Genomic DNA, 15,047 nt, shown 5'->3' on the forward strand with positions numbered 1-15,047 from the left:
GTGCCAGAGGCTCCGTGTAGCTGCTGGGAGCCAGACTTTGTCCCACAGCCGGCTGCATGGCCGGCCTTCCTTGCTGGGGGTCGGGCCTCTACTTTGGAGGGCAGTGGAATGCTGGACTCGAGGCCCAGTGTGGCTGGTGGAACATTGGGATGCATTGAGATACGTTGGTGGATGGATAAGACATCGGGGGATGACCAGGATGTGTCATCCTGCGATGGTGCGTCCCTGCGCCTGGGCCTCTCTGCACTTGACGTTCTCCTGCTGCTCCTGTCACGGCGACTCCGCGACCGGACGGATCCATCTGAGGCCTGACCCTGATGGCGAGAGCGGCTTCGCCTGCGGTCAGGCCCAGCACGCCTGGAATGGACCCTGTCCTCAGGGTCCATGGAGCTGCTGTATCTTGCCCTTGGTGTGCTTGGGCTGCCACTGTCTGCCAAGGAAGAGGCTGCACGCCGGGGGCTGCTGTGGCTGCTGGTCCCTGGCGATGGAGAACCAGACCAGATGTCACTGGGCTGCTGGAGCTGGGGGTGATGGCCTCAGATTCTGAAAGGCCCCGAGAAGACTCCAGTCCTGACTGGCAGGTTAGGCTGGGGCCATTGACCTCGCTCATCCCTGGAGACTGTAAGCCGCCAAGTGCAACAGGGAGCAGAAGGGCTCTGATGGCAGGGAGCAAGGTGAGGGCAAAGCAGCCCCTCCCACAGCCTGGCCCAGGGGCTGTCGGGGTGGCCAGTGTGGGGCCCAGAGCAGAGGCCGGGGCAGGCAGGAACTGCTCAGCCAGGCCAGGGCTGGGAGCCTCCTTCCTCCTCAAGTGGGGCCCAGCTGGGCCAGGGGGCAGCTGGTGGGAGCCCCGTGCCCGCAATGGCCGCTGCTCTCCAAGGCCTCCAGCCCTGCCCATCAGCCAGGCACGCAGGCAGGGACAGAGCGACCCTTGGGGTCGATGCTGCGGGCTGAGAGCCCCACAGAGCTGCACACGCCCGCTGCCATTGGCTCTGTCCCCTGCAGCATGCCTGCTGTGTCACCGAGCAGAAGCTGACTCCTGTGCTTCCCCAGGCCCTGGCAAGTGCCCCTGTACTGCTCCTGTGCTGCCCAGGGCACCCACGGGCGTTGCTCACGCCTGACAGCGACCAGAACCAGCGGGGAGTGTGACAGCTCTGTTGCTCTGGGCACGGCTGTCAGGCCAAGCCCCCTGGGCAGGGGGCAGTGTCCTTTTGAGCTTGGCAGAGCCCGTAGGCTCCTGGAGGGCTGGGGGCACTGCTCTGGCCCAGCCTGGCCCAGGCCTGGGAGGCCTTTGACATTGCTGATTGTCCTCACAGCCTCCAGGGCCGAGCCGGAGCTCAATGGCCCCAGCCTGACCGGACAGTCTGGACTGGAGCCTTCCCGTGGCTCCCCGGAACCCGAGAGCATCAGCGCCAGCTCGGAAACACTGCCTAACCGGGTTTGCCAATATTTTTTCCTGTTAGATCCTTGAAAGGATTTAAAAGGTAAGGTTGTTTGGTGACTTCTTCAAGGAACAAATATGACACGATTCTTTTCAAGAAAGGGTTTATTAGTTTGGGTTCAGTTTCCGTATGGAATTCTTATGCTTCCTTAGACGATCCAGAAATTAATGAAAATCTAACATATTCCTAGGAGAAGTTTTTGAATCCACTACTCGCAGAAGTCTCTAAATTCACTGGTTCTCTTAAACACGTCCCTTACATTTAGTTAGCTAGCTGCTCCTGTAACATAGAGAGATGCAGTGGTTTACTTGGCTGGACATCACAACATCATGTTACACACACCAGTATACTAGCAACTATTTGTTCCCTGACAGTTACAAAGTTTCAGGCTCTTCTGGAGGTCCTGAATTAATTTTGCATGCACATCCATAGCCGTGTTCCCTCCCCATGCTCAGCATTCAGCCACAGTTACCAGGGAACAGACGTTCCATACTCACCTCAAGCAATAATCTACATCTGTCTTCCCAACCCACTTTGTCTTCACTGAGCTCTACGGATCTACGAAAAATAACTTTGGGCCCTCTGCACAAAAGAAAACACAACACCAATCAATAGGGTTCAACCCTTCTGATTCTGCTGCTGCTCCCAACAATCATGAATGAACAACACAACGGTCAAGTCAGAAGCTCTATTCTTCACGTCCCTCCTATTCTCTTGCCCCCCACCACATGTCGGCTCCAACAGAAATGTTCCCTACTGCAGCCTGGTGTACTAAGAAAAATGAAAGGCAGCAGCTGTCTCCCTGAACATGCTGAAATCTAAATTGCAGTGAAACAGCAGCTCTTTCATTAAATGCTCAGCAGCAGAATCCCACAGCTGCCCCCAGAAGTGCTGCCTTCCAGGGGCTGAGATCTCCATTCTAACACATCCTGCAAATCAGACGGGCTGGAAGATTGCAGGGCAGAAACTCTATGAACACAGCCATACATTTCATCAGCGTTATCTAACAAGTCTCAAGAAACGAACGTCATTTAAGCCTGTCTTGAGACTATGTTCTACAAAATAGAACAAGCAATTGTTTTGGTGGCCTGTGTAATTTTTTGGGGCTGTGTATGTTTTCTTTTGTTGTTGTTGTCTTTGTTTTTAAATAGAAAATTCACTGGCTTCAGAAGAGAAAGCCCCAGATTCATTAGGATGAAGAACCGCACGGACGTACGTGGCTGACAAGAACACTCGGCATTCCTAATGGTAACACCAGAAACACGGGAAAAAAAGTTCAAGGAGATAGACCTACCTGAAAGGATCCCAAATGTCTCAGTAACCTGTCTAGTGACTATTTTTCTGCTAAGCTCTAAAAGTTCCTATAGCTATGAGGTAATTATCTGAAAGAAAGGAAAGGCAGAAAGCTGCTCAGCCTTTATTTTTTACCAGGACTCTCTCATGGGATTCTACCACAACTTTGACCACAAGAAAGGATGGCAAATTTTGACTACAGAGCATTCATAACCAGGCAGCATTTTTTCCTCCTTACTCAAGTCCAGTAAGGGTTTAAAAGGGAAAAATATACAAAGGGGGACTGAAGAAGTTGTGTCGTACCTCTTAGGCGTTCGTCATCTATGGAGAAGAAGAAAACTCTAGCACTTTCTGTGCGTGGTAGAGAAAGAACCCTAGACAAGTACAAAGGGGTTTTAGCATCCTAAAAGGTCCTATCAAATGCCATGAGCACGAGTTAGAGCTGTGGTGCCTCAGAGAAATGGTATACATGGAAGAGCTCTACTCCATAGTATGCAAATAAAGCCTTCTATTAAAAAAAACCCCACTTTTTACAAGAAAACTGACTGTGTCTTTGCCTTTTGGCAAAACTCAGTTTGGGGTTGGCCAAACCAAAACAACCCAGTCAATTTCTTGTGCTCAACTTCTCTCTCTTCACATTCAACTTCACATCCAATGGGCTGCTGGGACTCTGGACTCCACACAGCACCAATGGTTTTCCAAGATGACTTTCCTTGCTCAGAGGTGTGCAGTGTCAGTTTCCCATTTCCTCAGTGCTGCCATTCATATTCCCACAGCATCCAACTACTACAGCCAAGTAGACAACAAATACAAATGGAACTTGCCTTTCTTGGTGCTTTTCAATTTCTGACATCTCAGGCTCATCAGCACCCTCAGAAGTGATGTCTTGGAAAGGTGCATCCTCTTGCCACCGGACTTTTTCCGGCTTTATCGTTCCAAGTACGTGAGGCTCTGCAAAACCAGCACCAAAAGAGAAAGAAAGCCAAAACCAGATTATTTCTCTGCTTGCCAGGAAAAATTCCTCCTTTCAAGTGAAATATTTACACTGGGGAAGACAGATTTAGGAAGGACGGAATCTTCTCCTCCCTGATTTCCTGAGCTGTAGCTCTGCTCCAGGATCTTCCACTTTCTTCTAGGCATCTCCTATGTATTCTTCAATATTTATCATTGCATCCAGAAGACAGTGAATAGCTCCTGAATTCAGCACAAGTGTGGTGGGCTTGTTGCTTTGTGGTGTTGTTTTTTAAGATTTTGGATAACTCGGCATGGTTTCCTTTCATTCCTATGACTGTGACTTGATTAAACATTCCTTCATCTTCATTTCATAAGGCCTCATTTTATCTGAGGCTAGGACACCCCAATGATCCTTCAGTGTCATTCAGTTTCCTTTTTCTGAAGGTCCAGGAATAGAATTCGGTAACTAACAGAATGTTCATGGAGCTTGGGGTCAACTCCAGGATTTTGCTCCTCCCTCTACCTTAACACCCATTTTCCTTCAAATCCTCTTGGGTTCCATGTAACTTGGTATGACTGCTGTGTCACCTTTTTCCCTGTTTGAGAAGTTTAGGGCACGACAACAAGCTTTTTCACCACTCTGCAAAAATCCCAATGCCTTCTCAAGGCGTGCATCTCAAAATTCCTGAGATGCAAGCAGCAGTTACCTCTCATTAATCTCCCACAACCTTGGCAAGTAGAAATGAAGATCAAAATGCTTCAGCATAATTACTGACTTCTGCTGCTGAAAATCCTCTGGATTGTGACCTTCTTCACACCATATTGCTCTACAGTGCCTGCCAGAAGCTGTTCCTTAGAAATGGCTCCGTTAGGAGGGTTCTGCTGTTACCTTCTTTGATGCCCAACTCCTCTGTGTCTCCAAAGAAGGAAAACTGGAAAGCACTGGACTCCTGAGTTCTGTCGTTTTCAGGCAAAGGTCCCAGACGTTTGTCTGGGGCAGAGTCCTTCGCATCCTCTTTGTCCCAGGCTATTTCCATTGTCTTTTCCGGTTTGACCTTTGAAGGTCCAAGCAAGTCTTTTAAATCAGCAGCAGTGTCGCAATCGATTTCTCCAGACACCTGAGGCAGTGTCTCACCCTCTTCCTTCTCCCTCCGCTTTACTGAAGGAAGGCTTTACTGAAATGAGATTGATCAAGGCTAGCAACTCAGCACACGGCCTTTTCAAAGACAGCTTCCCTAAGAGCCACCTTGCTCGTCATGTCTCCCTAAACGTATCCAAGCCATTAAGGATCGGTTCACTTTCAAGGGTAAGCAGTGGGGAAATATCTGTCTAAAGGCAGCAATGAGTGTCCTTTCTAATTAGCTACGTCCTCAGGTGGCGTTTCCCTTCACAATACACGGTAACATAGAAATCAAGAATCATAGAAATGCCAAGAGCTAATCTGGGTTTTCCACAGACCTGCAAATCTCAAGGTGCCTGTATTGACCCTTCTCACCTTCACTTCCAGCAGCAGAGGGACTAGAAAGAGAAGATGACACTACGGGCTGCTGATAGAGGTCTGAGTTGAGGCCCGACGTGGCTGGCGGGAGCGGTTGCTCCAGCGCGACCTCCCCGACGGTGTCCCCCTGGGCCTGGGCCTCTCAGCACTTGCTGCTGTCCTCCTGCTCCTGTCCTGGCGACTCCTGGACCGGACAGGTCGGTTTGAGGCCTGGCGTTGCAGGCGGGAGTGGCTGCGTCTGGGGGACGTCCCCGAGGATGTCTCCCTTCGCCTGGGCCTCTCAGCACTTGCTGCTGTCCTCCTGTTCCTGTCCTGGAGACCGCTGGACTGGACAGGTCCATTCGAGACTTGACGTGGCAGGCGGGAGCGGCTGCGTCTGGGGGCTGCCTGCGATGGTGTCTCCCTTCGCCTGGGCCTCTCTGCCCTCGATGTTGTGCTGCTGCTCCTGTCTCGGCGACTCCTCGACCGGGCAGGTGGACTCTGGGCCTGAGCTTCCTGGCGGGATCGGCTGAGTCTGGGGGCTGCCCGCGATGGTGTCTGCCTTTGCCTGGGCCTCTCTGTCCTTGATGTTCTCCTGCTGCTCTGGTCACAGTGACTCCTTGACCAGACAGGTGGACTTAAGGCCTGAGCTTGACAGCAGAAGCAGCTGCATCTGGGGGAAGCCTGCGATGGTGTCTCCCTGTGCCTGGGCCTCTCAGCCCTTGCTCTTGTCCTGCTGCTCCTGTCACGGCGACTCCGCGACCGGACGGGTCTATTTGGGGCCCGACTCTGCTGGCGAGAGCGCCTTCGCCTGCGGTCAGGCCCAGCACGCCTGGAATGGACCCTGTCCCCAGGGCCCATGGAGCTGCTGTGTCTTGGCCTTGATGTGCTTGGGCTGCCGCTGTCTGCCAAGGATGAGGCTGCACGCCGGGAGCTGCTGTGGCTGCTGGCCTCTGGAGATGGAGAACGGGGAGCCAGACCCGATGACACTGGGCTGCTGGTGGGGCTGATGGCCTCAGATTCTGAGAGGCGCCGAGAAGATTCCAGTCCTGACTGTCTGGTCAGGCTGGGGCCATTGAGCTCCGGCTCATCTCTGGCGGCTGTAAGGCCAAACAGGAATGTCAGAGGCCTGTCAGGCCTGGAGCAGGCCATGCCCGACCAGAGCACTGCCCCCAGCCCTCCAGGAGCCCATGGGCTTTGCTGTGCCCAGCCTGGGAACTGCCCCCAGCCCAGGGACACCCGCCTGCTTTGCCTCATACCCGTGCCGAGACCAGCACAGCTCTCACACTCCCAGTGGGTTCTCCTCACTCTCAGGCCCGAGCAGCGCCTGTGGGTGCCCTCAGCAGCACAGGAGGAGCACAGGAGCAGCTCCCAGGGCCTGGGAAAACAAACGGGTTGATGGCTCTGAAGACAAAGTGTCCCAGCACGGGATTGTGCAGCCGAGCACCACTGGCTCCTTCTGCTTTGAGCCCTTCCTGAGACACAGGTGCCCTGCAGAGCCCCGGGTGCAGCTTCCCAACTCACCCCTCTTCCTCTGCCTCCTCCCTGCCTCCTGGGTAAAGGCATTCCCTGGCATTGCACCTGCTGTGCCTCTCTCCTAGATCCGCAAAGGCGTTGTTGTCCTCCCATGTTGGCTCTCTGATGGAGAAAGGAAAAGCTGATGTGTTTCTTTTGCCCTGCCCTCACGGAGGTAACAGGGTGACCCTGTTCTTCCTCCAATGCTTTTCCAAGTCCCCTGAGAAGCGGAAGACCAGACTCCCTGGATGGGGCAGGGCTTGGACTGCTGGGGCAGGGCCTGGCACAGCACGGCACTTGCACCCTCCTGCCTTGTGAGCCCTGCAGAAGGACACCAACCTGACGGGGGTTCGGATGCCCACGCGGAACATTTCGACAAGGAATTCCTCATCATCTCTGCAGAGGGGGCAGCGGAAGGACAAAAGACCAGCGCGCATGGCCTGTCCCTGCAGGGCAAACAGAAGCTGTGTGAGCCAGGCCCTGGTGCTGCTGAGCACCTGCTGTGTCCCAGGCCTGAGGGCATGGCTCCCACCTGGAGGCAGTCCCTGTGGAACCAGGCTCTTTTGCACGTCGGGCACACTATGGTGTTGAACGTCTTCCTGTCCTCCACTGGCTCCATGCAGATGGGGCATTCGGTGCCTGGCTCTGGAGTCACCTGCACGATCTGCACTGGACGGTGCTCAGGGCAGAAGGACCTGGGGACAAAGGGATGGGCATAATGAGAACGACTTGGTCCTTCCCCGAGGGTGGCCAGAAGGGGAGAGGAGGTACCTGTATGGGGCAATGTACTGTGTGACACAGCCGCCCTCCTTGGCACAGGGCAGGTGGAACCATCTGCTGCAGCCTTCCTTGCAGCACATGATGGTGGCCCCGCTCTGGCCACAGACGCAGCAGTGCTGGAATGAGCCAAGCAGCCCCATCAGCGGCAGCCTGGGGGCCTCCCCAGGCAGCCCCAGGGCTCCGGGCAGGGAGCAGGATGGGGCCGCTGCTGGCTCTCAACCCACAGAGCCAGCTGGTGAGGGAAGCTCCTGTGCCAGAGGCTCCACGGAGCTTCTGGGAGCCAGACTTTGTCCCACAGCCGGCTGCATGGCCGGCCTTCCTTGCTGGGGGTCTGGGCTAAGCTCTGGCCAACCTCTCCTGGCACAAATATCCCTGCTCTTTTGCCAGGCCCTCACCTTCCATGCCGCCCGCCTGACTGCAAGCTGGATATCTCGAAGAAGAAAACCCAGGAGTCCAACACATTTCTTTGCTTGCCGACAAAGCAGCGTGGCAAAATACTGCAGAAAATGGGAAGAGCTGATGAGGACAGGGTGGCAGGGAGTGCCCATTGCAATGCTGGAGGGAGTGCCCGGAGCCACTCACCAGGCAGAAGATGTGGGCATAGAGCCCGTATTTCTCCTGTTTGTCGCCGCAGGTGTCCGGGTCAGCCTCTGCACGGCGACACAGCAGGCATGCTGCAGGGGACAGAGCCAATGGCAGCGGGCGTGAGCAGCTCTGTGGGGCTCTCAGCCCGCAGCATCGGCCCCAAGGGCTGCTCTGTCCCTGCCTGCGTGCCTGGCTGATGGGCAGGGCTGGAGGCCTTGGAGAGCAGCGGCCATTGCGGGCACGGGGCTCCCACCAGCTGCCCCCTGGCCCAGCTGGGCCCCACTTGAGGAGGAAGGAGGCTCCCAGCCCCGGCCTGGCTGAGCAGTTCCTGTCTCCCCCAGCCTCTGCTCTGGGCCCCACGCTGGCCATCCCGACAGCCCCTGGGCCAGGCTGTGGGAGGGGCTGCTTTGCCCTCACCTTGCTCCCTGCCATCAGGGCCCTCCTGCTCCCTGTCGCACATGGCGGTTGTCAGCGCTGAGTCCCTGTCCAGGAGCGCCGCTGTCTCCGCCAGGTGCTGGTCCTCTCTCTCTGTGGGAGAAAGAAGAGTGATGGGAGTTTGGAGAACAGGCCCAGAGCTACGAGGGTGCTACTCCCTGGTCAGCCCTGCGTGAGCCCTGCTCCTGTCCGCCTTCTGCTCCCGTCGTCGCCTTGAGGAACACCGCCGTCTCCTCTGGATGTTCCTGCGCTGATTCTGGGAAGGGAGAGGCAGGTGAGCCTGCAGCAAGGGCCCAGAGGCCCGAGGTGTGGGGCCCCTCTGGTCCCTGGGCAGCTGCCTCCCTGCCTTACCTTCTCCTCCCGTTGCCAGGTCGCACTGACACACGGCCTGAGCCCAGCCTTCCCTTTTGGGGCTTTGGTCACACGTGTCACAATGGCCACTCCTCTGACATCAGCATCTTGCTCCCAAGATTGAGGCAGCCATGGCCTCACATGCCCGGCAACCGCTTGAGGCCGCCCCCTTGGGGACCGAGGTTCTGAGATGGTTCCAAGCCTTTGGTCAGCACGGAACCAGGCCAGAGACTCCTGCAGCAAGTGCAGGGTCCAATCCCAGGCCCCAGGGCAGCCATCGAGGGTGGCACTGTAGGCAGAAAGGTGCTGTTCAGGCACGGTCACGCCAGGGCTCCTGCCCCTGGCAGTCGGTTGCCCAGAGAGCTTGTGCAGGGTCTCTTGCACTGCACAGATTCCAAACCTGCTCTTGGTGAACCGACATTTTCCTCAAGACCTCACTGCAGTGAACTGAGATGAACCTGATTTCATGCCCGTGCTGATCACTGTTGGGAACAGGAGATAAAGCTGGGGACCACTGCAGCTGCCTCCCAACCGCAATTTGCCTGTCATCTAATAATCTAATGACTTTGACATTTCATATTAAAAATTTAGTATTAAGTATTAGTGTTAAGCTCCTGAGAAACATCATCTTTTACACTGACTCAGTGGAAACCCAGAGAATTCCTTGGGAGTTTTCTGTGTACGTCTGACTGGAAAAGTTTCAACCGTCCTTGTCTCAGTAGTCCAAAACAGGAGGATGTTTTTCCCACAGTAAAGGAACGTTGCTAGTTTGGTCCATGTTTTCCTTCTAGCAAATATATTGAAAAAACACAGCTTCCCTAAGCACTGCCTTGCTTTTCATGTTTCCCTAAATGTATCCAGGCCTATGAAGGAGTGGTTGCCTTTCAAGGGCAATGTCTGGGTTGACTGTATGACACTGTCTCCCCTGTCATCTGCTCTATGCCCAGACATGGGTCCTGCAGCTTTAAGCTAGGCCCAGGGGGTGGGGGGAAACCAGGGGTGTTCTTTTGGCTGTCTGTTCAAACACAGGTTCTCCTCCACTCTCAGCATTGATTCTTTCTCAGCAGAGATAGGGGGAGTTAAATTCTTGCTTGTAGCTAGCTTCAATTTTGCTAGCTGAGGCAAGAAGTTTCTCAGGACTGCATACAGCTTCTCTGATCATTTCTGTGGCTCCTTCTGCAACTGTTCAGCTTTGCTCCAGTTTGAGAAACCAGACCATCACTGGGAGCCCCACGCCGCAGTCCAGGCATGGGAGGCCACAGGACACCAAATCCCAGCTCTGGACCTTGGGAGGAGCCAAGCAGGACTCTAAAATCTGCCAGCTTTCTCTGCAGCCAGAAGGTCTATTACTTAACAGTATCCATTTTCCTCCGTGCTTGCGTGCACTCTGCTTGTTAAATAAACAGGTTTTTTCCCTTTGCTCCAAGAAATTCCTTTTGTTTGGTGGGGGGAGGCCATGCCAAAATCTGCCTTCTTTAGAGATGCTCCTTTCAGGATATTTCCTCCTAACTTGTCTCAAACCAAGACAGGTAAGCAGTGGGGAAACATTTGTGGTTGGAGTCTAAAAGGCAGGAACAAGTGTCCTTTTTAATTAGCTACATCCTTAAATGACTTCTCACTTAATACACGGGGACATAGAAATCGATGTCTTAAGCACAGATTTCTTTTCTGCCAATAGGAACAGCAAGAGCTAACACGGTTTTCCCAGAGACCTGCAAATCTCAAATCTTTGCCTGTATTGACCTTGCTCACCTTCCCTAATGGCAGCAAACGCACTAGAAAGAAAAGATAATGCTACATGCTCCTTTGCCAGATCTGAGTTGAGGCCCGACGTCGCTGCTGGGAGTGGCTGCATCTGGGGATTGTCCCTGACAGTGTCCCTGTGCCAGCAACTCCTTGACAGGACAGGTGGATTCAGGGTTCAGCTTTGCTGGAAGGAGCTGTTTCTCTGTGGTCAGGTCCAGCACGTCTAGAAGTGTCCTGAGGCTGCTAACAACAACTGCTACGCTACTACTACAACTGGAGCTACTACTACAACTACAATTGAGACTGCTGCCTCAAACACATCAAACAAGTCCTGCTCTGGGCGGTGCTCAGGGCAGCAGGACCTGGGGGCAAAGAAATGGGAAAAATGAGAACTGCTGGGTCCTTCCCCGGGGCTGGCCAGAATGGGAGAGGAGCTACCTGTATGGGGCAATGTACTGTGTAACACAGCCGCCCTCCTTGGCACAGGGCAGGTGGAACCATCTGTCGCAGCCTTCCTTGCAGCACATGATGGTGGCCCCGCTCTGGCCACAGACGCAGCAGTGCTGGAATGAGCCAAGCAGCCCCATCAGCGGCAGCCTGGGGGCCTCCCCAGGCAGCCCCAGGGCTCCGGGCAGGGAGCAGGATGGGGCCGCTGCTGGCTCTCAACCCACAGAGCCAGCTGGTGAGGGAAGCTCCTGTGCCAGAGGCTCCATATAGCTGCTGGGAGCCAGACTTTGTCCCACAGCCGGCTGCATGGCCGGCCTTTCTTGCTGGGGGTCTGGGCTAATCTCTGGCCAACCTCTCCTGGCACAAATCCTCCTGCTCTTTTGCCAGGCTCTCATCTTCCGTGCCACCCGCCACACCTGACTGCAATTTGGATATCTCGTGAGTGAAAGCCCACGAGTCCAATACGTTCATTTTCTTGCCAAAAAAGCAGAGAGGCAAAATACTGAAGGGCAAGAGCTGATGAGGACAGGGTGGCAGGGATTGCCCATTGTAATGCTGGAGGGAGTGCCTGGAGCCACTCACCAGGCAGAGCACTCGGGAACAGAGCCTGTATTTCTCCCGTTTGTCGCTGCAGGTGCCTGACTCAGACTCACACAGGTGGCTCAGATGCATGCTGCAGGCGACAGAGCACCAAGGTGTGGTCATATTTTAACCTGCATGGATTTACATCTACGACAAGTGGAAAAGAAAGAGCAGTCTGCTAGGGTCACTTGGGTTTTTACCATAAAAGTGAATGTGTTTGTACCAGCTTAACAGCAGAAAACACGTTATTTTGTAGCAGTCCATTACTAAAAAATCCGTTTCCAGGCGACCTGCGTGGATGGTCACGGATCAGCACCACTGGCAAAACGATGACTTCTTTTACTAGCTAACTACAGAACTACTACAAAATGGCAGATTTCTTTTACTAATTATGCATGGATTCCCTGGAATCTAAATACTCAGCTCACTTTACGTGAAGTATTTGAGGGACAACTGTATCAAATGGCATCATTAAACTGGCATGACCAGACAAAGGAATGGTGCCTGCTTTATTTTAAGTGTTTAACACGCTTGTAAAATTAGGAAACAGGCCCTTTTTTATTGTCAAAACGTTTGGTAGGTTTTTCCATCATCACGTTTCCCTTGTTATAGCAAAAATTACTATGAAGATTAAGATTTGGTGTGTTTTCAGTCTTCCTTCTCTTGCTCTTTATCTTTTGGCACACCTTCATTTTCCTTTCAGTTCTATGGTTTCCCTCTGGAGTTTTGTATCAGGTGTTTGTAGTAGTTTGCTCTCTTGTGATGCCACTGTCTCCATCTACTGAAGACGTCCAAGCAGTGCTGGTCTGTCGGCACGTCCCAGCCGTGGCTCCTGCCGGCGGCCCCGGGGTAGGAGCGGCCCCAGCGCTGCCATGGCGGGCTTTCCCTCAGGTGTCGGCACCTCAAGCCCGGCCCGGCCGGGAGGCCCTGGCAGTGCCACGCCGCACGGCAGCTCCGGCCCTGCAGCCTCGGCCAGTAGCGAGATCTGCGGGCCGGGGCCCAGCAGCGGCCGCACGCTTCTCCCAGAGCCCGAGGAAGAGCCGCACGGCTCCCCACCGCGGGCCGGGAACGCTCTGAGGGAGCAGCGCGAGCCCGGCTCTGGGCACCAACCGCCCCGCCCCTCGCGCCCGCCCTCCCCTTCCCGCCCTCCAGCCCCCGCCGCGCGGCGCCCGCGCTGTCATGGCGGCTCTCGCCCAGCAGGGAGCGCCCTGAGCCCTGCAATGGCGCCGCCAGCGTTCTGGCTCTCAGGAAGGTGCGGGCGCGGAGCTGTTGCAAACTGCGGCCTCGGTCACATTTCCTGAAGAAAGGATGGCCTTTCATGCTTGAGCTTTACACGCTTTCAAGCCTGATCGACAAGAAGAGACATCTCACCTGTGACACACAATAGCGGCCTGCGAGCTCCAAGTGATGTCCAGGTGTTAGGAAAGTAAAGGACTTGTTGCTAGAATTGTCTTTCTAAGGCTCAGTTTCAGCGATCTCAGACCCAGAGGGAGGCTGACAAAGCTTGAGAAGAAGGATGCCCACTGCCAGGGGACACAAAGGATGCAGGATTTAGGGGCCATAAAGACATCTGGTAGAAGTGCAAAGATAAGGAAAACACGGATAAAGTCAACTCAGCAAATAGGCTGAACTCAGCTCCAGCTAGGTAAAAAAAGAGTGTGATGTTTGCAGGCAACAGGACTTTGGCACCAACATCATCCTGGGCCTGACCATGGGATGGTGACCTGGTCACCAGAACACAGGTAAAGACGGCGTAGTGCGAGCGCTGGGCATTGTGCTTCAAGAACCCAGCTGAGAAAGCTGGCCAGACTGTGCTGGATTCTGGTGTGGAATCTCCCCCTTCTCTATTCCTTCTCAAAATATATTGTAAGCCTGACTTTAAAAACCTAGTTAGAGCCATGTTCACTGCTTTATTCTGAAACCTCGCAGTCGACTTTCACATTTAGTACCTTACAGAGCAGGTTGGAGGTCCTGGAACTGGAGGGATAGACAAGCGATGAAGTGGACAAAAGTCCTTCTGGAATAGAAGGGGCATCTAGGGCAAGACACTGTGCACAATGATCACACTCTGTCCCGAAGAAAGACAGGGTCCTTGCAGGCCTTCTAGAAAGCATCTCAGGGGAAGCTTTTGGTCTCCCCTGCCCGGTTTCCTAGACTTGAGCCGAATCCTTCCCTCACAGAAAGACAGGAAGCTCAGGTGTGTTAGGAGATAACTGTGAGCATTGGCACAGGTGAATGGTCAGGAATCCAGAGGCTTTTGCAACCTTCCTCCATGGAGAATCCCTTGTTGTGTATTTTCACTAAACCGGAGCTTAAATGGCAAGTCAGCGATTGGAGACAACAAAGCTGTAAAGTGCCTTGTTTGGTGAGGAATAAGTAAGACAACAAAAGTTCATCTTCTAAGTATTTGCTATTTGAAGGAGAAAAACTATTTTTTCTAAGCTTCTCCTATTTAATTTTTGTTTTCTTCTCTGTGCCTTTTGAAGATTGCCTACATTCTATTTTTATTGTTTTCTTTTCTCCTGCCTTCAGAATGAAGGCATTACGGATGTTTTAAGTCAAATATAAGAAAAGTATTGTTTTCACATGTTGTTTGGTAATCATGAAAAGATAAGTTTAGAGGGAACAGGCTTTATCTTTGATAATTAGATCAGACTCAATTTTTAAGTACCCTTATATGTCATGTGTGTTTGCAAAGATGTTAAATTGATCTTTGAATTAAACCAAGAAACAAGTACATCAAAGCCTCTGGAGGTGGCTGCCCTGTCAGGTTTCCCTGAGGGGTGGCAGCCCCAGGAATGCCCCATGATGGCTTTCTCTGAGGGCTTGGCAGCCCCTGCCCCCTCCATGGCGGGTTTCCCTGAGGGCCGGCAGCCCCTGCCCCCTCCATGGCGGGTTTCTCTGAGGGCTTGGCAGCCCCTGCCCCGCTCCATGGCGGGTTTCTCTGAGGGCTGGCAGCCCCTGCCCCCTCCATGGCGGGTTTCCCTTAGGGCTGGCAGCCCCTGCCCCCTCCATGGCGGGTTTCTCTGAGGACTGGCAGCCCCTGCCCCCTCCATGGCGGGTTTCCCTGCGGGCTGGCAGCCCCTGCCCCCTCCATGGCGGGTTTCCCTGAGGGCTGGCAGCCCCTGCCCCGCTCTATGGCAGGTTTTCCTGAGGACGGCCCCAGCTCCCGCACATGGTGGTTTCTGTTGCACGGCCCAGGCTGAATGGGGGGAGCCAGGGCGGCCATAGCGAGCACGGCTTTTTATATCGCCCCCTCGTTCTGTCCTTTCCTTGCATTTTTCGTCAGACCTGTGCTTATTGAGCTTTGACTTTCTGTGCCCAAGCTCTGCATTCCAGGCAGTCAATCTTAAACGTCTGCACCGTGCCCACTCCATTTTGTGGGTAAAGCAATGCACTTGCTTTTTAGCCAACTGTGCAGGTCCAAGGTCTGCCTACACACA

At 53.9% G+C, this 15,047-nt stretch overlaps 1 protein-coding gene across 1 annotated transcript; it reads right to left on the reverse strand.

Moving 5' to 3' along the window:
• Positions 1-5,464: 5,464 nt before the first annotated feature.
• Positions 5,465-12,478, reverse strand: LOC131582242 (PHD finger protein 7-like). The gene is given in 10 exon segments (XM_058845198.1): positions 5,465-5,766; positions 6,144-6,263; positions 6,423-6,541; positions 6,688-6,801; positions 7,018-7,155; positions 7,157-7,198; positions 7,200-7,373; positions 11,014-11,138; positions 11,605-11,695; positions 12,387-12,478. Coding segments are annotated over 10 exon segments (1,317 nt in total).
• Between the last annotated feature and the right edge of the window lie 2,569 nt (positions 12,479-15,047).

This window comes from Poecile atricapillus, chromosome 9, assembly GCF_030490865.1.
Source record: "Poecile atricapillus isolate bPoeAtr1 chromosome 9, bPoeAtr1.hap1, whole genome shotgun sequence".
Lineage (NCBI taxonomy): Eukaryota > Metazoa > Chordata > Aves > Passeriformes > Paridae > Poecile > Poecile atricapillus.